This window comes from Neodiprion fabricii, chromosome 1, assembly GCF_021155785.1.
Source record: "Neodiprion fabricii isolate iyNeoFabr1 chromosome 1, iyNeoFabr1.1, whole genome shotgun sequence".
Classification (NCBI taxonomy): domain Eukaryota; kingdom Metazoa; phylum Arthropoda; class Insecta; order Hymenoptera; family Diprionidae; genus Neodiprion; species Neodiprion fabricii.
The window spans coordinates 37,105,389-37,129,593 of NC_060239.1; the positions used below are offsets into that span (position 1 = coordinate 37,105,389).

General features: G+C 37.6%; 3 protein-coding genes across 11 annotated transcripts; 1 reads left to right on the forward strand and 2 right to left on the reverse strand.

Annotated features, from left to right (window-relative positions):
• Positions 1-138: 138 nt before the first annotated feature.
• Positions 139-2,770, reverse strand: LOC124188075 (pachytene checkpoint protein 2 homolog). 2 transcript variants are annotated; one of them, XM_046580421.1, is made up of 6 exons: positions 2,351-2,770; positions 2,011-2,167; positions 1,731-1,934; positions 1,414-1,641; positions 925-1,272; positions 139-826 (listed from the first exon to the last, which is right to left on the reverse strand). In XM_046580421.1, the coding sequence occupies exons 1-6, from the start codon at positions 2,392-2,394 to the stop codon at positions 557-559; spliced, it is 1,251 nt and encodes a 416-aa protein (XP_046436377.1). In that variant the 5' UTR covers positions 2,395-2,770; the 3' UTR covers positions 139-556. The 2 variants fall into 2 exon arrangements, with proteins under 2 accessions (XP_046436377.1, XP_046436378.1); XM_046580422.1 differs by lacking the exon at positions 1,414-1,641.
• Positions 2,771-2,991: 221 nt separating this feature from the next.
• LOC124188052 (A-kinase anchor protein 9-like) lies at positions 2,992-19,645 on the forward strand. 7 transcript variants are annotated; one of them, XM_046580338.1, is made up of 23 exons: positions 2,992-3,407; positions 3,740-3,877; positions 4,676-5,443; positions 5,530-7,908; positions 8,582-8,722; positions 9,093-9,400; positions 9,481-10,190; positions 10,287-10,414; positions 10,818-10,874; positions 11,768-11,935; positions 12,323-12,400; positions 13,090-13,404; positions 13,471-13,842; positions 13,925-14,131; positions 14,299-14,451; positions 14,589-16,284; positions 16,387-16,732; positions 16,814-16,964; positions 17,044-17,604; positions 17,760-18,050; positions 18,133-18,300; positions 18,386-18,768; positions 18,854-19,645. In XM_046580338.1, the coding sequence occupies exons 1-23, from the start codon at positions 3,357-3,359 to the stop codon at positions 18,966-18,968; spliced, it is 9,684 nt and encodes a 3,227-aa protein (XP_046436294.1). In that variant the 5' UTR covers positions 2,992-3,356; the 3' UTR covers positions 18,969-19,645. The 7 variants fall into 7 exon arrangements, with proteins under 7 accessions (XP_046436294.1, XP_046436295.1, XP_046436296.1 ...); XM_046580339.1 differs by having other exon boundaries at positions 12,326-12,400; XM_046580340.1 differs by having other exon boundaries at positions 10,821-10,874.
• LOC124188065 (2-phosphoxylose phosphatase 1) lies at positions 19,411-23,441 on the reverse strand. Of its 2 annotated transcripts, none has more exons than XM_046580398.1 (3): positions 23,018-23,441; positions 22,692-22,859; positions 19,411-22,417 (listed from the first exon to the last, which is right to left on the reverse strand). In XM_046580398.1, the coding sequence occupies exons 1-3, from the start codon at positions 23,106-23,108 to the stop codon at positions 21,105-21,107; spliced, it is 1,572 nt and encodes a 523-aa protein (XP_046436354.1). In that variant the 5' UTR covers positions 23,109-23,441; the 3' UTR covers positions 19,411-21,104. The 2 variants fall into 2 exon arrangements, with proteins under 2 accessions (XP_046436354.1, XP_046436355.1); XM_046580399.1 differs by having other exon boundaries at positions 22,981-23,085.
• Between the last annotated feature and the right edge of the window lie 764 nt (positions 23,442-24,205).

The window sequence follows — 24,205 nt, forward strand, 5'->3', positions numbered from 1 at the left end:
TAAGTCTATGATTTTTACGAGGGAGCCTGATGGCAGAGCGCAAAGTGGCGCTTGGCAAAACGCGGGAAAATTCAAAATCAATATTCATCGTTGTTTGCGTTGACTTGAAGAATATACTGTTGGTTGATTTATATGCCGTTCGGTAGAAATAGGGTTTATTGTGTAAAATAACTTATAACGTTACATTGAACATTAATAAATAATACATGTATGAGGCTATGTAGCATCAATGCACCTGCTGTGGCAATCAATGAATTCTTTTCACTTTGCCCACTACAATCATTCAGAAAAAAACAAAACTTCAGGCACGAATAAGCAGAATGAAAGGTTATTTTGGTATAGAATATATATTAGCTGAATAATCAATGCAGCTTTTCATAAACGTCTAAGCGTAGAGCTAATGTAAGTAAATATTATTTTCTTAAATTGTAATACCTGTGTGTGTTAAAAGTACGTTATCAATTATGATGTAAAACTTTAAAAAAACGTAATTCAATGGTGAGAATAATTATAGAATAATTTCGTGATATAAAAATAGTGTGGGAGTTACGGAGCATTAATACGTTTGTTCCATGGCATCCTCCTTGTGTTTTGTAACCGCTAAATGCATAGCTCTAAGAAATTGCGATAAATTCGCGGTTTTGGTGCGTAGGTAAAGACTGTGAGCAAGAAACGGTATTTTTCTCAATGCACGACCGCTTAATCCAACACTTTCACGGCTCAGTTCAAGCAGCCTCAGACTATGCCTTGTGGTAGAATTTTCCTCGTACCCATTTGCTTTCAAATGCGATATGTCAAGTATATCCTCATTTTCTATTATTTGTGCCTAAAACCAACAAGAAAGTAAATGTTTACATGGCTAGTCGATTAAACACCATCGATGATTGCTGTATGTTTGAAAATCGTTTATACATCTCAAGTTACCTTGGTCAGCTCTTTGATACACGATTGATAAATTTTGTAGATAGCAATTTCACTGGGGTGCCCTATGTATTGTTTGATGTCTGCTCGGTCTACAAAGGCCAAGTCAATTGCCTCAGTCACGTTGCTGGTAGTCAAGATGAGAACATTCTGGTAACGTTTAATGTGGTCCAGCTGGGTGAGTAAGGCATTTACTACACGAATAGAATCGCTCGGCTCTGTTCCAGAGACTGAAGACTTTCGTGCATGTGCCAGAGACTCTACTTCATCGATCAATACGCAAACCAAGGCATCTGGATTTTCGAGTAACTGTTTCAGCTCACCGAACATCTTCATTACTAATTTTCCGCTCTAAAACGTGAAGAATTAATACTCAAATTAAGATTATTATCATTAATTATTGCAGATTTTAAGAAATGAAGATTATCTGCAAAAACAATATTAAAAAGTTGTCTAATGTTTACAACTGGACAGCAAAAAATATGACCGTACCTCAGAAAACCACTTTGAAAACAAGCTATGGCTATTTATTTCTACCAGAGCAAAGTGAGAATATCGATCATTGAATCTGATTGCCAATTTCTGAGCCAAAGCTTTGCACAAGCTGGTTTTGCCAGTTCCTGGAGGTCCGTGCAAAAGTACGACACGATTCCAGCTTATAATGTTAGCATCTATCTGACGGTCGGAAAATAATATTGTAGTTTCAACAAAACTAAGTAACTGAAACATGAATGATAACGACTATTAGAATAAGGTAATTGAAATAGAAGACAACTCGTAAAAGACTAGGTTTCTATGTCGTCTCTTACATTTTCCTTTATGTCAGAATCATAATACAAACTTTCCCATAAGCCTTTAAAATCTAACGATGGTAAAACCCAGTGAGTAGCGACAGGTAATTCATCTGAGTTGTTGTCGCCATCACATATTGTTTCCATTGCCGGCTCTTCTTCTTGTAATCTATAAACGTGTAGTGCAAGTTCTATCCCATCATTTAAGCTTACATTCGTGCTCTGAAAGTTAATGTTATAAGTTAAATAATATCTGAGACTTTCCAAACAAGGAATGAAAAAATATAATTCTTCATACTTCGTTGATGCTGCGATAAAATGATATGCTTTCAACATGATCCCTCAATACATTGTTAGAGCAATGTTTCCCGATAATTGGTGAGCACAAGTCTAGTGTGTTCAACATTCTCAGCTCATCTTGTACTTCTTTGTTTATTTCCTCGACAGACAATAGACTTGAATGAAAAATTAAATTGATAAATAAGAGGCTTCATGTGCGTTTAAACAAGCAGTTCAAAACATTCTATCATATCCACTCCAACGTCGCAAGACGGGAACAACAGAGCATCTCTAACTGCGTACTGAAATCGGTTCGTCTACGAGTCAGGCAAGAATGGGCATCGAAACATGCAAGTTACCTGTCAATCCGTTGACAGACCTCGATGTGTAGTACGTGACTCATATTTGTGATATGGGGCACGATAACTCGGTGGATGTGAATTGATCTGATTAACGTTACGACGGTTTAAACAGAATATTTGAATATCACGCTTCCGGTTTCTCACTTGTCCTTTCACCTGACAGCTGACTTATTCAATTTGTATTCTTTTTTCCGCACAACATGGCCGACACGTGCTCACGAAGTCGGGCGTTTTGAAGCGCCGAACGTTGGCGCCAATTTCAAGAACACCGATTGGCGATCTCTGTAGTGTTTCGAGTCATGTGGCGCCACTTCTTAGATGCCATGGTGCGAGGTGGTGTGGGAGGGGGAGGGGAGTCTTCGATCATTCGAGTACACACGGAGTATCTCATCGAGATGAAAACTCATCCAGCGGCAAGAGCGCTCAGCCAATCATGGCGCAGAGCGAGAGAGATAGAGCGTACTTGGATTACCTTTAACCAGTCTCAATTCACGCCACATGCGAGTTTAGGATGCTACCACTATTCAAGGATCTCTATTGTCTCTGTGTATAAGCCCATAGCCCGATGTAGGCGGGAGGGGGAGTATCGTGATGGGAGCAGGAAGTAAGAGGGCGCGACGGAACGAAACAAAGATGATCTTCGTGGTCAATAATAAACAAACGCACTATATTCTCAACCGAATTGGACAATTATTTGAATTAACGTGGGCTGTGACATGCAGACGGCGTTGTTCGGCCTGTTAAGAGCATAGTTAAGAGCCCAATGTAGATTGGCTGTCTTGATATAAGGCACCACCTATGCTCAAACTACACGGACGCTACTTTATCGTAATTTTTGTAAATTACGAACCATCAGCATATCAACGGTCGAGTGTTTAAAGAAAAGTGGTCCGAAATGTAGCGCCGAGAAAGGCATAGTTCATTTTTAATTTGTAACGATATTGCATTTTACGTGAGATTTGGACATTTTTTTATTCACATAACTAACAAGGATTAGGGAATAATGGACGAGGACGAAAAACGGCAACGCGCTTTGGAGGCTGGCCGGGAAATGGTTTGTACCCTAAACTTTTTTTGTATTTATAATTAGTTCTGGTATTTTTAAACCTAATCTCGAGCCGTTAATTCATACGATTTCAAACCCAACTTTAGATCATTGGGGTGCGATTTATTCCGATTCCTACATCTAATCACAGTTTGTCAGTAAAGCAATTACCTCATATCCTAATCTCAATCATTTTTGTTTATCTTCGTTTTTTCACATTTTTTATTACCCCACACCCAAAGCCTTGAGTCGCAGCATCTGCTCGGCCATTCGGTCTAATGTAGCGATATATATGACATTCAATATTCATTTGTTTTATATCTTACATTCACAATTCTCAGCTTGCTAAATACAAAGCGGAACGATTGTACAGTGCTCACAACAGTAGCGGTAATCAATCGGCTGAGCCGTCAGATGCAGAATCTTCACGCAACGAGGCCCAGGTGCGATCTACAGAAACACGGGGTGCTAACGTCAGTGTAAGTATTTCATTTGCTGTGAAGTATATAAGAAAATTTTTAATTTATCATATTTGTCAACAGTCGAGGCAGCTCATCTAATAATAATAATTTTATTTCTTATTTAAACTCTGCTGCAGTATGAAGTGCACCTGTAATCTGATTATCACCCTGATGAATGATATCAATTTTACCCCAATGAGACACACCTGTACAAATTTTTTGCCATGGCTCCTATACTCTGATCTTGTTGTATCAACGATTTGTAGTTTTATTTTGACGGGTTCATTATAAACAGAATTGGGACATGAATTGTGTGAATAACAATTTGTTTATTCAATGTTTAGTTCATGTATACAGATAGCTGTTCTTTTCAATAGTCTGCATATGAAAAAAGTTTATTTCTTTATTGAAATTCTAAAATTTTCATGAATTTTTTAATACACTTTTTCATCCATAATAATACACACGTGTAATCACTTCACTTTTATTAGTCATTCCAATATGACATTTTTTTATTCAAAAAAATGTGACAATTTAATATCAATAACTATAGTACTGGTGTCCAAAAATTGCATAAATTTGTTTATAACTTACTTTCAAGGCAATTGAAGTTAATATTAAAATATCTGCAAATGATATTTCGGTATTAAGTCAGATTTCCACCTTTTACAGTAGTATTTTTTCTGAAAATTTGGCTGTCGATGGATGTCAAGCAGAAAAAACTGAAATGACTGGGATCGAAGGCTAGATAAATATTATGCAAAAAACTGTCAAAATGGGATTTTACTTTATTTTTTTAATTTTCTACAAAAACAGATGAACGTGTCATTGAGAGATTTAACTCATAGCAGTGTTAGTATGAGCGAAGGAGAGGGTGAAGGTGACTTGGAAGGAATGGCAGGAAGAGTAGCAGAGCTGGAAGAATTACTTGAAGGGAAAGAGGCGGTAGTGGAGGCTCTTAATGCTGAGATTGAAAATTTAAGGGGTGAAGCATCATCTCCAAATTCATCACAAAGTCGTGCTAGTAGTATTAATTATAAGGATCTTGTGCTAACTTATCACGCCAAGCTTCAAGAGTTTGAAAGAGCTGTCAATCAACGTGACAATCTCATTGAAGATTTAACCGCATCTCTGGAACAAACACTTTCAGCTAGAGACTATCTGTTGACTCAGGTAAATACCTTGAATGCAATGCAGTTGGAGCAGCGAACCACTCCAGTTGAAGACATCGAACCATTTCATGTGAAAATTGAAAAATTAGAGAATGAGTTAGCGAATCAAAAAATGCTAACAGAGGAGTTTAAATTGCAAATGAATAAGTCCAACGAAGATAGGAAGAAGTTGGAAATGGAAAGTGAAACACAGAAGGCTGAAATAAACGACTACAAGCTTCAGATTAATCAGTTGAATGAAAGAATTCGCATCGGAGCAGCAGAAAACAATTTGAACATTACAGAAACATTAGAGCAGCAGAAACAATACGAAGCTCGTGTTGACAAAATTAAACGGGACATGCAAATAATTTTAGAGAAATTTACGACTGAAACTAAGGCAAATGCAGAAAAGCACCAAAATGAGTTGAAGGTAAGTTTATCCGAAATAGGTACTTTTTATGTATATTCTAAATATTTGAATCGTAAGGATTATTCATTAATGATCTTTGATTCCAGGAGTTGTCGTCATCTCATAGCAACGAATTGAGTCGGGTTAAGGAGGATTACAAAAAACAGTTAAAACTAGTGATAGAAGAAAATAGAACCTTGTCCGATCATTTAAACAGAGATTTGCCAGATCTTGAAACTAGACATGCTAAAGAACTATCTGTATTTCAAACACAGCTAACAACCTACAAAAAAACTGTTGAAGCATTGAAATTGGAGTTGGTTAACCACTCCGAAGCACAGAGAACAGCCCAGGCTGAAGTTGTATTGTACAAGTCCCGCGTTGAGGATCTTACCTTACAGATGGAGGCGAATCGTCGTCAGCATTCATTGAAGAGTAAGGCGGAAAAGGAAATGTTGCAGGAGCAAATAAAGCTGCATAAAATTCAGCTTGATGAAATAACTTCGAAATATGTGGCTGCTTCTAGTGTATTAGAATCCAAGGAGAGCATCGAACGATCTCTAGAGCAAGCTCTGACAAATGTAACCGTCCTGAAGCAGGATAATGAGGCACTAAAATTCAAATTGGATGATCTCTCAGCGAAATATTCGGCAGCGCAATCGCTCATAGAGAATAGCCAAGTTCACGAGAGATCTATGAGCAGCAAAATATTTGATTTGGAAAAATCATTGTCAAGATTCAGCGGAGTCAGCTTCAACACAGGAAGCGAGTTCAACGAAACCACCTACCAAACCTTCGACGAAGTCGCTTTACAGTTTCAAATGACGAAACAGAGATTGGAGGAAAAAGCATTGATGGAAAAGCAATTAGTTGAGAGGATCAATGGATTGGAAAATGATGTTTCCAAGACTACTGAAGACTTGGTACAGGCTAATGAGAGATTGGAGAAAACTACTCAAGAGTTGCATAAAGTCAATCAGGAGTTGGAAAAGACAAATCAGGTGAATCGGACGTATGAGAAACAGTTGAACGACTTGAAAAATTCCCAAGACAAAAGTAAGGGCAAGTTGGATCAAGTGGATGAGACAACTCCTGGTTCGACCGAACTTTTCCAAGGTTCGTTGTACTTTGGACAAGATGAGGAAACACCCAAGGAAATTACAGATTTGCCAAAGGGAGCGAAATCTGGCGAAGTGCAACTTTTGAAAGATAAAATTGAGTTGTTCGAACGTGAAAATAAAAACTTACAAAATCAGCTTGATCAATTAAAGAACGATAAACTTGAATGCGCTAAAAAAATTATTGCGCTAAATGAAAAATTGAAAGAATCTGAGGAGGAGTCTGCCCAATTGAAGAAAGGACTTGCAGCTGCTTGGGAACAATGTGCAGAGGTTGAGGAAAAGCTGAATCAAACCTTGGCTGCCAACGAAAGTTGCCTTAACGAATCTGCATTGAATATCTCGATTCAGGACAGCAAATTGCCAGATCAATTGGAAACTATAAATGACTCTGCTCGGGCACAGGAAATATTAGATAAGATGGATGTCAAGTTGATTGAAAAAGGTGTGCAAGCAGAAGTGACTAATATTCAAGACTTGGAGAAAAAAATTGATGACTTGAACACGGAAAAAGCAGCCATTGTCAAAGAAAATGAAAACCTAATTAAGCTTCAGAGGAATTACGAAGAAGTAAGTGAGAAATTGGAGAAATTACAGCAAAATTTCGACAAACTTCAGCAGGAGAGACAGAGGTTAATTGAAGAAAATGAATATTTAACCAATAAGCAATCAAAAGAAGATATAAATAGTCTCCAATTGGAAATAGAAAAATTGACGAAAGAAAAGGAGTCACTTGTAAACGAAAAGATTGCCCTGATTAAGCAGAATGAAGGGTTGATAGAAGAACATGCCAAAGAAATGGATGAAATTAAAGCACAAACAGTAAACGATGTACAGAAATTGAAGTCGCTTTCGCTTGGGACGAGTGACAATGCATTGAGCTTGAGCGATTTGAAAGCCGAACTCGAGACTCGTCATTCCAAGGAAATGGAAGAACTAAGGACATACTTTGAGCAAAAATGTTTACAGATGGAAAAACAGTATTCTGAAGAGGTATTCAGTCAGCAGTCAAAGAAAATGTCTGACAACGACAGCGAGATAGAAGAATTAACTGACGATCTGTACTTTGGCGGTGGTGGCGACTGTCTAAACGTTTTGGATGTTCCTGGGCGAAGTTCAAAGACAGATAGCGAACTTAAGAGCAAAATTGATTCTAATGAGGATGAGAATATCGCAAAATCAATGGCGGAAGGCTCAGAAAAAGTCGCCTCGATACAGCAGGAGCTGTTCTTGAAAGTTGAGGAACTTGAGAAACTGAAATCAGAGTACGAGGAAAAGCTGGTTGAACAACAAAAACTGCATAACAGCATGGTGCAGAAGCTGTCGGAACGAACCGAAAAACGAGGACTAATCAAACTGGTCAATCAGGTGAGACCAAATCCTTTTCCATAACATTATGCGCATATTATTTTGGCATGAACATGTGCGTTATAATATTTTTGGTGATGCATGTAGTACTTGCGTACGATCGAAATTTTGCAATCAGAATGGAATTTAATTACCTGCATATGAATTTGTAATTGCCGATTTGTCAACAGTGGCCATTGTCAATTCAGTCGCTCATTTAATCGTGAGCGTTTCCCTCGATCAACCTTTGACATTTTGTTATCTACATTGATGCGAATATTTTTTATACCAGTGCCTTGGTAAGTCGTTAGTTACGAAGGCGTCACGCAAAGCTTAGTCTTTTAATCTAAATTATCGCAATTTGATTACCACAAAAAAGGTAAAAAGAAAATGAAAAACAGTACTACAGTTCACTTGATTCATGCCGACAGAACTTGGCGGCATATAAATCAACATTTTGAAAAGTTCGACTCATTTTAGTTTCAGTTATTTTCTCCAGTATGCATGCGGTCGATGACTTGGCATTTGAGTCTTATTCGTTTTGTGGGAATAATGTAACTTGATTGCTTCAGGAATGGGTTGTCTAATAGTTGAACTCATTTTCATCATACAGTATGTGTATGTACCGTTAGATAGTAAATCCCATTCGTAACTAACATATGTGTTGTGTGGACCTGTGAACCTGCGCATGCAGCCATGTCAAACGGACTTGGATCCAATTGCTGTGGAAAGTGGCGAATTGACCGAATTGAGAGCTGCCTACAGTCACCAGTTAGAGGAACAGGTCGCGTTGGCCAAGCTTGACATCGTCAACGCACTCCAGGAACAGATTCAGGTAGCTTATTGCCACCTGCAACCGCTTTTGCACATTTCAGAAGTTAACGCTACTCCAGATTACCTCCGTAATATTTTGATCATTTCATATTTGTGTATTTAACCGAGGAAGGAAATAAAAATTTATAGCTGGCTGTTGTGATTATATCTACTAAGAATTATATTCAATCATTGCTCGTTCAATTCGTTTGAAAATTTCACCCACACAGCTAAACATCCAGAAAGATTAGTGGAGGATTATGGGTGACTCATTCGTTATTGACATTGACACAGTGACTCAAAATCACAATACAAATCGCCTATTCTTTGGTGGAAGGGATGCTTTTCAAACAAATACAAATACCTTTCATTTGAGTGCAATATTTTGATAGCGTGACATCGGCATTATGCAGGCATTGCTGTCAGCTGATGAAACAGATGCTCAGCAGAGTTGGCCTGCAGAACTGCTCGAGCTACGTGACAAATTCACTGATGGTTCTAAACGTGAAATCCAAGAACTCAAAGAGCAGCACATTGCTGAATTGGCCCGGCTTAAGGAAGAACACACACGTCTTTTAAACCGAACTATCGAACGCCATGAAGACGAATTGACGAAAATTAGGGTGGCATCCAGAGGTGGTGGAAAAACGGGTTCAGAAGACGGAAATTTGAGTTCGGAAAATGTTCTGATTAGAGAAAGGTAATATTGACAAATTTATTGCTGTTGTGCATTTGTGATGTTGATCAGTGATTAATGAAATTTATCCATAATTTTTACAGGGACAATTTACATAAGACCTGTTTGACACTGAAAAATCTTGTAACAGAGTTGATCAATTACTTTACAATGTGCGAAGAAGAGGTAAACAATACTCTAATATCTGAGGTACTGAAAACGCAGTTGTCAAAGTCCATGGAAATGAAAGACGATCAAGAAGAAACGTCGACGAAAGAAACTGGAGATAAAACTGAAGATTTCCAGAACACCACGTGCCCTGCGGAAAAACAGACTCCTTCTAAACCCACAGTTACAAAAATTAAAAGAGTTCATTTCGCGCCTAGGTATTCAGGCATCCAAACGCTGATGAACGACGATAATACCTTGTTCGAATTAATAGAAAGGGATAAAGACGTTACCCACGAGTTGAAAGTTGAGTTGGACAATTGTTTAGATCGACTAAAATCAGAGGCCGCCCAAATATTGGGAGTATCATCGACACCTGAAGAATCTAAAATCGATATGCTTGCGAAGCAAGTTTTGTGGTCGAGCAAAGTGAACGAAGAGCTTGGTGTGAAATTCGAGGAGGCTGAAAATATGATATTCAACTACGAGCAAGAAAACGAACATCTGAAAGTGAAAATTCACGAGTTACAGCTCAAGTTAACTTCTATAGAAAACAAGAAAGAAATCATCAGCGAAGGTTATGGCGAACATGAGGAGTCGGGTGTCGACGTTACGACGGAGAATTTATCCCAACTTCAAGAAAGAGGTGATGTATTTGTTTCAAATACTTGGACGCTACCTCAGCATTTCCAATTCAATATCGCAGACAATATCAATTATTTAAAATATCATCTACTTTCAGTGAGAACTGTGATATCAAACGGAGGTGGCGAAAATTCCTACCTGTTGCAGTTAATCGAAGATTTGTGCAGACAAGGGGACAAAGCTGCAGATGAAGCGAAGAAGGAGAAAGAAGACTTGCAGTTGCAGGTAATAAAAATTTTATCCGACTGTGTTCAATTGCATGAAAATTGATTATACTTAGCATTAATTGGTATGTGTTGTTAAAAAAATTTTGGTTTATGTGCAAGATGAATGATTACCCGATTCTTAAGTTGTAGAATTGATATTGTTTTATTCTGTAAGTCCAAATCACAGAGAGTTTTCAATAAATTCTCTAAGATTGGTATGATTTTGTACACTTTTTACTCTCTGAACTCTGGTTTTTAAGATTGTTTAAATCTTATTGAATCCATTTTCAATGTTCGTGAAATTATATTCCAAAAGATAGAAAGAGAAAAAAAAAGAACTAATTCCTGGAGCAAAAATTAAACCCCTGTGACTTGGAAGGACAGATTTTCTGAGATTGATTTGCATTATGTTGTCTTGCCAGCAGGTATCTTTTGACCCTACTCCTCCCCCATACATTCACAGGGTTTGCTGCCGAAAGGTAAATCATAGAACTACTAATATTAATACGCATTTGTTGTAGTATCCATAAAGTTTTGCTATTACCCTCTAATTCGAAATTAAAAATTCGTTTGTCATCATCGCATACACGGTCATTTAATATTGCTATATAGAACGCTTGTATATCGGATTTTTTATATCTTTGTACAGCTTTGTTGAAACACTAAAAATATGAAAATGCTTATGTGACAATCACATGGGACATAATTGTTGAATTTTCAAGTAACAGACGATGTGGTTACAATGAATTTACGTTATTACAGCCTCAAAAAATCATTTGTTCACCTTCTTATAATTCTGTGCTATTTTCCTAAATCCCGACTGAAATTATTACTAAACATCCTTGCCTGGTTATATGATTGCATGGTGGAATGGGTGGTTGTTATCTAGTTTGTAATTGAGCGTTTTTTTTTTTTGTTCTGAATTTTTGTAAGATTCGGTTTTTTTTTGATTTTCAAATTCCCCAACATTCTCTGCAATGTGTCACTGAAATAATGACCTGCTTTGGGTGGTTTCATTTTGGAAAAATCTGCTACGCTGCTTTATTAATTGTAGGGTCCGATCATTAATACAATTTTTGATTAGATCAGTTTAAAAACTGGCAGAATTCATGATTTTAATCTTAATTAATTCTGCTCACTTACTTATAAATTTTCACGGACTGGTACTTCAATTCATTCTTTCAATATAAGATTGATTACAATATTTTGTTAAAAAGTAATTAGCATGAATCCATTTTTCTTTTCATCTAGCAGCAAATTAATGAATACTAAAATTTTTTAATGAAATATGTTTATGAAAATAGCTTATTAATCACTGCATTTGTATGTATTTTTCAAAGCAATTAAAATGATCCGTAAATCTGATGTTTAGATCGAAGCAGCGGATAAACAGTTGCGTGCTACGCGTAAGTTCCTTGAGGAACAAGCCGGCGAACGAGAAGCTGAAAGAGACGAAGCAGCTCGTAAAATTGAAGTGCTTATTGAGCAGCTTAGAGAAAAGGATCGCGAAAAGGAACGTGATCAACGTATCACCTCAGAGGTAAGTCTTACAATATACATAGTAATGATAGAAATATTTATTTTGGATTCGTTGAAACTGTGCATACTCTTGCCATCTTACGATTAAATAAATATGTACATATTTAATTAATTAATAATAATAATTTTGGTGGTTAGATTTGTTGCACAGGTTTTGGCTAGCCTAACGATTATTGCAGATGTAATATCACTTTTTCATTAATATATTGTTTAATAATAAATATCATATACATATGTATAAGTATATTATTATAGAAAAGCTTGTAACACGCATCGCCGCATCGTATTTTAAATAACACACGTTTTTGTCATTGTGGTACACATCTATTATTACTTAAATCACGTTTTTCTGCACTGTGGTTTTGGTTTCTCTGTTTGTCACGCAAAGCAGTCTTCGCTATCGCCTGTACCACCATCAACTTATGCAGTCACCCGCGTGCTTCGTCCAACTGACATCGAAGCAACCGTGAGTGTTTACTTATCTTTAAAAATCAGAATTTCACGTCTCTATACAAATACGAATCGCTCAATTATTGCTTGCCAATAATGAAAGTCTGTGCGAATTTCTCCCTTTTTTTTTACAATTTTACTCGTACTTTCATGTTCTAAATTTTTCATACAAGTTTCGTACTCGTAATCAAACATGGTATTGCGGGTCTGTGCTCGAATAACTAAAATTTATCCGTAAACAAATTAACACAGGCTATGGAAAATGATAAGAGTTCATAATCTAAACGTTGTAAGTAGTTTATTACTTTTCTATCCGTCTTATTTTATTAGTACTCCAAATACATTCTAGAAAATTAATCACTCATCTTTTTTTCCACTGCTGTTGTCATTAATTCTATTTTTTTCAGTGTGAATACACTTTATTCGTCACATTTAATATAACTCCATAACCAGAATCTTAATTTCACCATGTAAATTTGTACAAATCCCTTAATTCTAGTCGTGGAATTAATAGAAATGACAGTCAACATTAATAAGTATTAATACTGTAGTGATTAAAAATAAAATAATATTAAAATAGTAATAACATAATTTTCGTGTGCCTTAAATATCTCATAAAAAGCTTAAATATGGTAAAATATGTCACCGTTTGCATGCCCATGTAAATATCACTTTAAAAACATAGATCGATTACGGGAAATATAGGTGGAAGCTCTTGAATCCCAGATGCACGAGATGTCTTCTATGATGTCCGAGGCTGAGGCGCGAAAGTCTGAGGTTGAGAGCGAATTGAAGGCAGCTATTGACAAGATATGGGTATTGCGAGATATTATCACTGACTTGGAACAGCAGGTTCAAGCAAAAACGGAACGTGAAGATGCTCTGCAGACCCAGATCAATCAGATGGAAGAATTGATCAATGTACAAACTAAAAATCAACAGGAACTTGCCCAAGAATTAGACGCGATTAAAATGGGCAGCGAGAATGTTCATTTGAATGAGCACATCGATCATCTTCAAGTAAGTTTTACTTCAGCGATCGACAATGATAAGTAGAAAATGTGTATTGAATCAACTTGCTTTTAGGAGGAACTTAGAAAGCACAAATTGAGCACCGAACACTTCGACGTTAATTCGTTGGCTATGAAACAGATCAAATTGGAATTACGCGATATGGACGTACAATTGGACAAGAGAATAAAAGATCTGGAAGCACTGCACATGTGCGGTTCTAACTTGAGCCTAAGCCAGCCCAGCGAGGACGTGTCTGTTAGAGAACAGATTGATGCTTCTCGATGCCCAACGCCAGACGATCCTCAATCGCCTCCTACCTTGCCGCTCGATCATATTCTTAAACTGAAAGAAAAAATGATAAAACACGGTAGAGCCGAAGAGGTCGCCTTCAGGAGAATTAAGGACCTGGAAATGCAGATGACGGCTCTGAAAAATCAGAACGAAGTTAGTCCCTCCATCAGCTATAACTTGTTATATGGAATCGCTTGCTGAAACGTACAGAGCTGTAATTATGAATAATTTACAGGAACTACAGGCTGAGCAAGAAATATTACAGCAAACTAATTCAGAACAATTGTTCCAAATTGAAGCTATGCGTGGTCGATTGGAACAGCAGAAACAGAGTGCTCCTTTTGCTCAGAGACAGGCTACTTCACGCTTGGAATTACAGTTACATGAAGTGAACGCCAAAGTTCACTCCTTGGAACGCGAAGTAGCTGATAAGGATTTACAGGTAAAAAAGTATTGCCACTTTATATAGATCAGATATTTCAATTTATCCCAAATTTAAGAAATACGAAACGAATCTGAATAAACTTCGTTATTGGAAAGTCTGTTTTAGACACGCAACTTGTTAAGAATTACTGTTGTAGTATAATATCGTAAATTTTAATTCATCAGATAAAAGATACTGAAATGCGATTGGAGAGAGCGAATAAATTGTTGCTTGAAAAAGAAGGTGAGATTGCAAGCGTTGTTCAAGTCGAGAACAATACTATTCAGAAGCTTCGAGATCGTCTAGAAGTCATTGAAGGAGAGAAAAAATTGTTGGAGGTAATTTTAATTTATTTTATCTTGTGTCAACTTAACGTTGAGCATCTTTACTTCACATCAAACGCTTCCTTATGGTCAACACGAAATTCATCTTCATCGTATCATCATGTCAACTAAAAGTTGATTTTTGTTTCCAGGAAAAAGTTGGATCACAGGAGCGAGTTCAGCAAGAGTTACCACAGTTGCTTGACTCGATGCTGGAGGATAAAAATGAGGAAATTGATCACCTCAAAGATCAACTATCTAAAAAGGAAAAACAATTAGAAATATACTTGTCGTTGAATTTGGATGAAAGTCAGTTGAAAGAATTGATGAAGCAAGCTGAGCCAAAGAACAGCGCTCGTACATTGAGCGATATTCTTTCAATTAATTCAGAGTGTGAAGAATTCCCAGAAGCTATCAGAGAACATGTTAATCTGACGCAAACCTTGCCATACAATATTTCCAATTTACGAACTGCTGGTGATGCTAGCCAGTTGAAATACGTCAGCCAGATATCCCCGATGGTTATGATTGAGCCGAATAAAACTAGCACTGATGTTCCTCGACTGGAGTTACACTCCCAGTCTCGTAGCTTGTCAGAAAGTTGCATACCTCGTTCTCATAGCTCGACCGGTGTTGAATTAGTTCGCAGTGTATCCGAATCTAAGTCGCCGACAAATGAGGAAAATGATGGTTCGAACCACGAGAATCTGAGATCTCGTAACGTCATAGAGAACGAAGCAAATGATGAAAATCTCTCGGTGGAACGATTGTCCATGGAAACTGGTGAGTCTGGTGTATTCAAGGAGGGCGAAACCTCGGCTGAGGGAATAAACGAAAGTGCTAATCAGTGTCCAAGACATGGGAATAGATCAAACGAGTCGCTGAGTCCACGCAAATCCGGTGAAGAGTCAAATCAGAGACTTATTCAAGATATGGAGAATCAATTAAGGAAAGTGAAAGAAGAACTCGAAATTAAGTCAAAGAAATTGACAGAACGAGAAACGGAACTGAACACCATGCAACATGATCTGCTTGAGCTGCGTACGGAATTGAAAGAAACCATAGAAACCCTGACGTGGGATAAATTTTTCTACAAAGAACAGTTTGAATTGGCTCAAGCTTCGGAAAGTAAAATAAAGAGTGACTTGTTGGAAGTTGAAAATAATCTCAAGTTTAAGACAGAGGAACTCATAGAATACAAGGGTAAAATGCAGACAAACGAGAAAATTATCACCGAGCTAAAAAAGGAAAATTCAAGGATGATTGAAGAGTTTGATGAGAAATTAAAGACACAACTCAAGAAGATTGATGTTACCTTGCAGGAAAAAGCTCAAGAGTTGAAAAACTTGAAGGAAATTATTTTCGAGAAAGATATTACCATTGAAACACTTGGGACTCGTAATATTGAGATAGAAAATGAAAACAAACAGTTGTACGAGTACAAAACTAGGTTTGAAACTTGCAGAGAAGAACTATCCAACTGTCAGATCGAAGTTCAAAGATTAACCGAAGGATTAAACAACAGAGATTTGCTTATAAGAAGACTGGAAGATATGGCGAGACGATCAAGCCTCTCGGGTGCTTCTTCGCCCAGTGAAAATAAAGACCAAGAAATTCATCATCTGCAAGAGCACCTTAAGGAAAAAGATAAAGTTATCAGACAGATGAGTGACGACAGTAAAAGTTTGCAAAGAGCTTTGGAAACAATACAGAATAAAATGAAGGAGTCCGGAAATGTTGTTGAATTAAGAAAGAAATTGAAAGATGAAAGAAAAATGAATATGGAACTAAAGGAGGTGGTTGTAAAACTACAGGAAGAACTCGAACATTTTAGAATTGCCTCACATCGTAAGTAAATTAACTACTTGTTGGACAAATTATTTTACTTGTACAGAAACAAATAGGTTTCACTTTTGTTATGCTGCTAAAAATTAGTATTTAATGTTACAGAAGCATCTGAAGACGAGGGCGATATAGAGGACATGGTCCAAAGAGAATTACAGGTGTCTGCTCGGCTAGACAAACAAATAATGAGCGCTATTGAGAGTGAGACAGAAGAGAGTGGTGGAACCAAAAGGCGAATTGAAAGACACGCTTGCAACTCCTTGGATATAGAGCCGGTTGATCAGGCCAAGCAAGAAAAAATCGCTCAAAAATATAACGACGTCCGCTTAAAACTTAAACAAGCCAACAAATCAAACGAGGAACTAACTAAGTTGAAAGACGATTTAGAAATCGTGGTTGATATGCTTAAATCCCAAGTTACAGAGTATGAAAATCGTATCTTACAAATAAAGTGAGTCAAATTCGGTGAGACTGAAACTTACATGAATATGAAAAACAAATAACAATTGCCAAAAACCTATTTCCATTTCAGATCTGACTTGGAAGAAGAGTCTGGAACAGTAACAAGACTGAACGAAGAACTTGCAAAAGAAAAAGACATGAGTCGACATTTGAGAATACGATACGAAAGAGAACAAACTGCTAATCACCAGGCTCAGAAGCACGATTCGGAATTGATCACGGTTAGTATCATATATATAAATATTTTTATATACATTTGAATGTTATATTGATTTTTTAATAAACAAAACTCATCTCTAGACGTTAAGAATGAAGATAGAGGCGTCACTGGATGCAGAAGAAAAATTACGCTCGCAGTTATCGGATATCAGACGTGATCATAAGAGAATAGAAACGGAATTGAATACTGTCAAAGAAAAGTTGAAGAATCAGAAGGTGGCTGACACAGTTGGTCTCAAGGAGCAGTACCTTCAAGAAATGGTTGAAGCAGAGCAGAAAAAATACGTCACTGTTGCCGAAAAATGTGAAAAAGAAGAAAGGAAGAACGTGGAACTAGCCGACAGTATACGAAGAATAGTAAATGAGAAAAGTAAATATGAAAGGGAACTCGAAATGCTGAATGATGATAGAGAAAAGTTGGCTAGTAAACTCGCTTTGGTCGAGGGAATCAAAGAACATCTTGAAACAGACTTGAAAAGGACTAGAGATGAGTTGAGAGCAAGAGAAGGGGAATGTGAGTGGCTACAGAAGAGAATCGATACAATCACTGAAGCTGAAGCAAAGAGACAGCAACAAAGAACTGACGAACACAACGAATTGAAGAGCCTCAGGCGAGAAGTTGCCAATGCGCGAGAAGTTATGGTGAGTGAGCCAAAATTTAAAAATAATCTTACTCTGTAAGAACGGGTATTAACGATTCATCCGCATGTAGTATTTCTCTGTTTTGTACGTTCATTCAAAGGATTATCAAAACAGAAAAAATAATATTTCCATTTTGGAAAATTTCATATTTTTAGGTCGATCTGGAAGCGGACATGTCTCATTTGAAGAAACAATTGGCCAAGTCGCACGAAAAACAAGAGCAATACATTCAATGCATTGAAACACAGCGAGTCACTTTAGCTGATTTAATGAAAAAGTTAACTTCAGCACAAGATGAAGAAAAAAGACTGAAAGATGTAATTAATGATATGCAAAATGACCTGCAAATGAGTGTAAAAAGAGAACTAGAGCTTACCAGTGAATTACAGAGGGAGAGACTTTGTGGCGAGAAAAACGTGCCGGTTAAATTTGTACAAAAGATTCAGGTAAGATATTTATACCTATGGTAACTCTGAGTCGATATCATTATACGGAGTCTTATAAAGAATTTTCATTGTATGATTTCAGGATTTGAACGAGAGTCTGCAGAAGCATTTGAACGAGAAAAGTATCCTCCATGACAAACTAGCAAGAGCTCGAGAAGACAAAGAGCAGCTATTAGCTCGAGTAAGAATTTTGGAACAGAATCAATCGACGAATACCGCAGGTGCCATGAGCGGAGAAATGGTGGAAAAGGTTTGTCGACAATCGCCTTTTTTGCGTTCGGGAAATGGACAGCCGGTTTGCTGCACATGTCTATAACGCTTCTTTTTCTTTCCAGCTTCAACACTTTTACGGAAAATTCCTACGAACTGATAGCCGTCGAAAAGCGTTGGCATACCAAAAGCGTTATCTGCTCTGCGTAGTGGGCGGATATCAGCTTTCGGAGGAAAATACTCTCTCCGTTCTCGCTCAGCTGACGTTAGTACAGCGGGAGCACACCACAAATCGTAACAATAAGAAATCACCAAGGGTGAGATTCAGATGCGCAGCCCTGGCGATTATCAGTATCCGCAGAATGAAGTGGCTGATCGGACGGTGGCGAACGGGGAGAAGAATTGGCGCTAATGCGGTTCTCGGTAATCCTGACCAGTCGTTTATCATGTTGCGAAAAACATCGTCTAACAATCATTCACCGCCTGTTCGAGACAGGCCGTCCAACCTGTGAGTGGCGGGCTAATTTCTTTCCATTTAAATTCTGCTTCGAATGATCGAATGGTATCAAATAAAGTTTTTTGTAACTTTGTAGGAGGGACGGCGGTCTCGGAGGTTTTCCACTTGAGCACTTCATAGATCGTTTTGTAAGTATTGAAAAGAAGATGGACCATGCTTTGATAGACGTCGGTCAGCTGACCTCAGACTAACAAGAGTTGTCTAACTTTATGCTCACTACCTCAACATTTTCTTCTTTATCAAGTACAAAGTACCAGTTGTTATTGTATTACGTGTATAACATTGGATTAATTGTGCATCGCACAAATGTCACAACGCAGCCATGCCCACGTATGGCTTGTATGGGATTGCATTCTTCGTCTGAGGGCAGGTTACATTACTTTCGGTTGTTTCTCTGCGTTGGACGGAAATGTCGAGAAAAGAACTGGGCATTCGAACAAGTTTTTTTTAGGTTGTAAATGTAGCTCCATATTCGATTAATTAATTAAGCTGAATGTGTACATACAATGTTTGATATGAAAAATAAGTTCGAAACGTTTTGACTGTTTGCTACTATTATTACTATTAGTCATAAGGTTTTAGTGATAAAAATTTTGTTTGTTCTAATTTTTTTTGTCTGTTTTTTTTTTTAAGTGATTGTCGGACAGGTTTGTTTTATTATGGTGTTTTAGAATTTTATGTTTTGTCAGATATCGCGGCCTTCTCCATATCCGGTGGATCACATTGTTTCACTATATACAAATATTAATTTCTAGTGTGTAACATGACCAAAGGATTATCAAGTTTTATGTAATATGTAGCTTTGATGGTAGAAACATGTGCCTTGTACATTGTATTATATATTTATTAAATGCCTGTTTTTATATTATATATGAATAAAACGTTACCACGCCATCGCAATCTGCAATTTACTATAAAAATTATTTACATTTAATTGAAAATTTTAGCGAACTGAGCAAACGCTGTTAACAGTATTCAATGCGAACGTCTGTTGCTGGTAACTTAACTACTGAGAATTGGCATATTTTGTGTAATAAAGACTTAATATTTTTAACAATGTTTTTTTTTTAATATATGTATATATAGGTATATAATCTTATAGAATATACATCAAAACAAGATATATTATATATCGTATCTACTTTGCACACCTAAGGTACTCGACAAGCATAGAATCATATAAGCTTTTTCATAAATTTAATAGAAATTCATTCAACAATCGTGGGTATTGAAAACTATGCGAAAACTAATGTCGATTTATACATTATACATATATCTGAACATTAAATCTTTCGCTTTAATAATAAACATTGAATTCAGAAAATATTTTTCCAGTTTCGAAAGCGCGAAGAAGACTAAACGCAATTTGATCCAATTACAATGATAAATTATCATTGACTGATCTCTAGCAATATTCAAAATTTACATGTACATATATTTGTCGCTTTTCTGAGTATTATATACATATATACATCAGGTATGATAAAAAATATATTACGGCCATCTAAAGCTATTCACCTATTTAACTTTTTTTTTTCAAATACACTAATATATGCTAGAAGACTATTTGTTAAGGCTTTCTTGGATAGACTTTATTGTGTGTTGTGTGTAAACTTGTGACTTAAACAACTTCAACATATACGATCATTTGTTAGTTACTATAAAATATTCTATGAAGTGTTGCATAAGATTTGAGGTATATGTAATATGATCAAACCAGCGGAGACAATCTAATACTTGATTGGTACAAATTTGTCATACTATAAACTTTACTTGGGTTTTGTCAGAATTGGAGCCTATACACTTTTAATTCGAAACGCAAAATAAGCTCTAGTTGAGTGAATTTTTATCAACGTGTGCAAGTTGGTTGTTTAACACAACTTTCTTCACCCATTATAATCATGGCCTAGATATACTGTACAAATCTTTTGGACCGCAAGAGATTACGAAATTTAAGAATTGGCTTAGTTCGGTTTGGACTTAATTCAAAGGGATGAGATTCGCACCTTTTTATGAATATAAAATTGTTTTGTAACGTTTTCCTCCCAAAAAGCAGAGCTAAGTAAAACAAACACCAGTTCTTTTTCTCATATGAAAGAATTTAAGTATATTGTCATTGGAAGCTCTCAATATCCATTAAATTATTTCAAGTACAACTTTTGTAAACTCGAAAATTTTCTTGATATTTTAAGAATTGCACAACACAACCCACTGCTTGTGTTCATGAGAAAATGCTGGTATAAATTGTACTCATCTTCAGTCCAGTGTCACTAAAAAAGTCAATTCTGTTACAGCAAAGGCAGAGAATCACCCCTCAAACTGAGCGGTTACCCATGTTTTCGTATAGAACATGCATCTTTGAAATTAGTGGCATTAAATGGTGCAAAATAGTCGTCGTGTAATTGTCTGATGATAGCTTCAATCGGACAAAGTTTAGTTTCTGCTTTGATTTTATCAGTTTTATCTGGCCGATTATGAACATTAACACTGAAATAGTTTACGTTTTTGCAGAACGGTATATCCTGGGTAAAATCCTTGCCATTAATGACGACCCGAAAGTAGAAATCGCTTGCTATGTGATTCTCATTCTTTGGATTCATTTTGTACACCTCAATAATGAATCGAGAGGCGTAATGCGACATAGAAAATCGATCGGTGACCAAGCCGAGCGCCGTTGCAAGGTATTCCAAGGTCTTGTCATGTCCCGAATACAAGACTACTTTCGGTTTAGCATCGGAGACAATTCGCAGCATGTGAGACACGATGTCCCTCAGTAAACCATAGGCTCGTAATAAACCGTACTTTCTTTGGCTCCTGCTCTTTGCATGCTGCTTTGCCTCCCATTCCGTATATGCAAAAAGACTCGTGACATGTTCTGTTTTAACGCAAAATTGTTGTACTTCTAGGTCTATACATGGCAGCGGCGCGTTGTGGCAGACATAAGTGAGCAGAGCATCCCTCAGTGAATTTGGATCGGTGCTTTGAGCCTGCTCAGGCATTTCGAAGACAACGTTACCAGCCTGCTTAATGAGGTTTGCCACTGCAGGATGAGACCTCAGATGTTCAGCCATTTCCTTTGAGTGCTGTTTGCTGAATTTATCAGCGGCAGAACAGGCGCAGTCTGTATTACAGAAGGTGAGACTTTGGCTCTCTTGCAAATTGATTTTGGCAAGGTTGCCAAAATTGTCATACTCCAGAAACGTGTAGAGCAGGGCTACCGCGCTTTGCACTGTTCTCCTGTATCTTGTACTGTAAACTATGACGTCTTTCGAACTTAACGTGCCATTGTTCAAGTTCAGTTTGTTGTAGTAAATATTCCTCAGCAGCAATCCAGTTTTGAGCAGTTGGTTTACACCCAAACCGGTCAACTGAGCTAGTTTACATTCCTTCGAATCTGCCGGGAGCATAGGAAACCCGTGAAAAGGTCCCAGAAACTGTGTCCATGCTGTTCTCGAGTAGCTTGATACATTTTGCAGGAAACTTTGGTAAGCCAAGTAAACACTTTCCATCTCGGAACTACCGCCGAAGTCCTTTGCACAGTTCACTGTTGTGATATTCCGCACGTGAGTCAGGGGACCTCTGTCTCCATGTCTAATGAATACCAGAATACCTTCCAGAGTCAGGTTGCCATCAACTTTTCCTGTTAAACAAGAGAAATACATTTGTTAATCAAGTGCAGTTATTTGTAGAACATCAAACTCTGGATCGTTGCAGTACGTCAGTTGTAACGTCTCTTTAAATGGTATAGATACGAGAATAGATGAAATTTGATACACCAGAGATGATTAGCTGGTGTGAAATGTGAAAGTGGTGCTGAATTGAAAACAAGGTATAGATTTTGTACGTGTGCCAGCGTGTATTTGTACATTTGAATATAAATTGACATTATACTCAAGGTGATAGTAAAACTTTACCTTCAGCTCCGGAATTGATATCATCGGGTGAATTGCAGAATCTGAATATCTTTTTGGTTTTCAGATCGAGCTTGAGGTTCCTTGGAAATTCCCTGAGGGAAATATCGCTCGGAGGACGTCTACCCTGAGTGTAAGTTTTCTCGTCGACTCCGATGTATTTGTACATACCTGGAGAACGAACTAGGATTACCGACGAATAAAACAAGCGTAGCCGCGGCAAAGGTGCGTTGGAATTAAGTTGAACAAATATAAAGGACATGAGATACCATGATTACGAAAAATGATTTACTAGAGAATTGATTATGAAACGTGTCCGTGGTCCTCACCAGCGACCAAAAGGAAGATCCATACGCTGAGTATCACGTAACAATAGAACGCTCGATGCTGATAAGAGAGCCGTAGCATTTCCGGCAGCATCTTAGGACGTTCTTCGGAGGTGGAGAATCAGCGGAACGGCGAAATCGCGGTTCGTGGTGGAGGTCCGGGGAGCGATCAGGCGTTGGGATTAGGACCGGCAGCGATAAACGCATCGTTGCGTGCTTCGCCCCGTCTGCATACGATGATACGCGTTAGCCGCGCTCGTCTCGACGAGAGTGATACGAATTTCGTTCCGCAGCCATTTTCGCCGACGAGTTTTATGCGACGTCTGACGCGACGACGATGGCGCCGCGCGTCGAACGGCCACTCCAAGAGCCCGCGGCTTTTACACGGGCGTGAAAATGGACTTCTCGACACTCGCACGGATTCTTCTTTATTTGGAAGGGGTTGCGGCCGCCGAGCGACCCTCGATTCGGCGCATGCGTTCTCCGTTCCCTCAATCCTCATAGCCCACGAGACACCTGAAATTCCAATTTCTCGATTGCACTGATTTCTTTTTCTAATCCTGGGAGAGGGATCCAGATTGGTGGTTTGGATCCGGAGTTTCGAACGGTTAGATTCTGCAGCAGCTTTGACCGTCATCTTGAATTTATCCCTGCCGAAAATGTTCACGTGATAAATCATAAGATGTTATTACATGATTTAGCCTGTGAATTCGAGAAGGTACGGTTGATTACATGATTTTTTATCTAGTATATCCGATGATTCGCGTTTTTGTGACTTCGTTGCGTGATGTTTTATATATTTTTCTAAAATTTACTAGATAAAGCGTGTAATAAATTACACGTTGATTTTGGTCATAACGTTATATGATTAAGACATGGTCATTTTCAGTAGGTATATGTGTTTTCAGTCGAAAAATATCGTTCACAGTTCAAAAATTGCTGTGACCAAAGTTGTAGAGAATTGAATATCCTACCTTGGCTATGAACGTTTTTAGTGAAAAGTTGAAAATGGACAAGTTATTTGACGAAAACAAATTTCGCTATAAATTCAAGATGGCCGCCGAAGCTACCGCAGAATCTGGTCGAAATTCTGGATTTAGACTACAAATTTAGACCATCCCTCCAACGATTGGAAATAGAAAATAACGGTATGGAAAAATAGCGATTTCAAATGTAAATTCCCGATTAAGG

Bases quoted from the DNA above. Each gene is read 5' to 3' on its own strand.
- LOC124188065 (XM_046580398.1), bottom strand. From the start codon at position 23,108: ATGCTGCCGGAAATGCTACGGCTCTCTTATCAGCATCGAGCGTTCTAT. The intron at 22,860-23,017 runs GTGAGGACCACG...TTCGTTCTCCAG, and splicing joins GATCTTCCTTTTGGTCGCTG to GTATGTACAAATACATCGGA. The intron at 22,418-22,691 runs GTAAAGTTTTAC...CTTGTTTAACAG, and splicing joins TATCAATTCCGGAGCTGAAG to GAAAAGTTGATGGCAACCTG.
- LOC124188075 (XM_046580421.1), bottom strand. From the start codon at position 2,394: ATGAGTCACGTACTACACATCGAGGTCTGTCAACGGATTGACAG. The intron at 1,935-2,010 runs GTATGAAGAATT...ATTAACTTTCAG, and splicing joins TTTATCGCAGCATCAACGAA to AGCACGAATGTAAGCTTAAA. The intron at 827-924 runs GTAACTTGAGAT...TGTTGGTTTTAG, and splicing joins GTATCAAAGAGCTGACCAAG to GCACAAATAATAGAAAATGA.
- LOC124188052 (XM_046580338.1), top strand. From the start codon at position 3,357: ATGGACGAGGACGAAAAACGGCAACGCGCTTTGGAGGCTGGCCGGGAA. The intron at 9,401-9,480 runs GTAATATTGACA...TAATTTTTACAG, and splicing joins AATGTTCTGATTAGAGAAAG to GGACAATTTACATAAGACCT. The intron at 12,401-13,089 runs GTGAGTGTTTAC...CGGGAAATATAG, and splicing joins CAACTGACATCGAAGCAACC to GTGGAAGCTCTTGAATCCCA.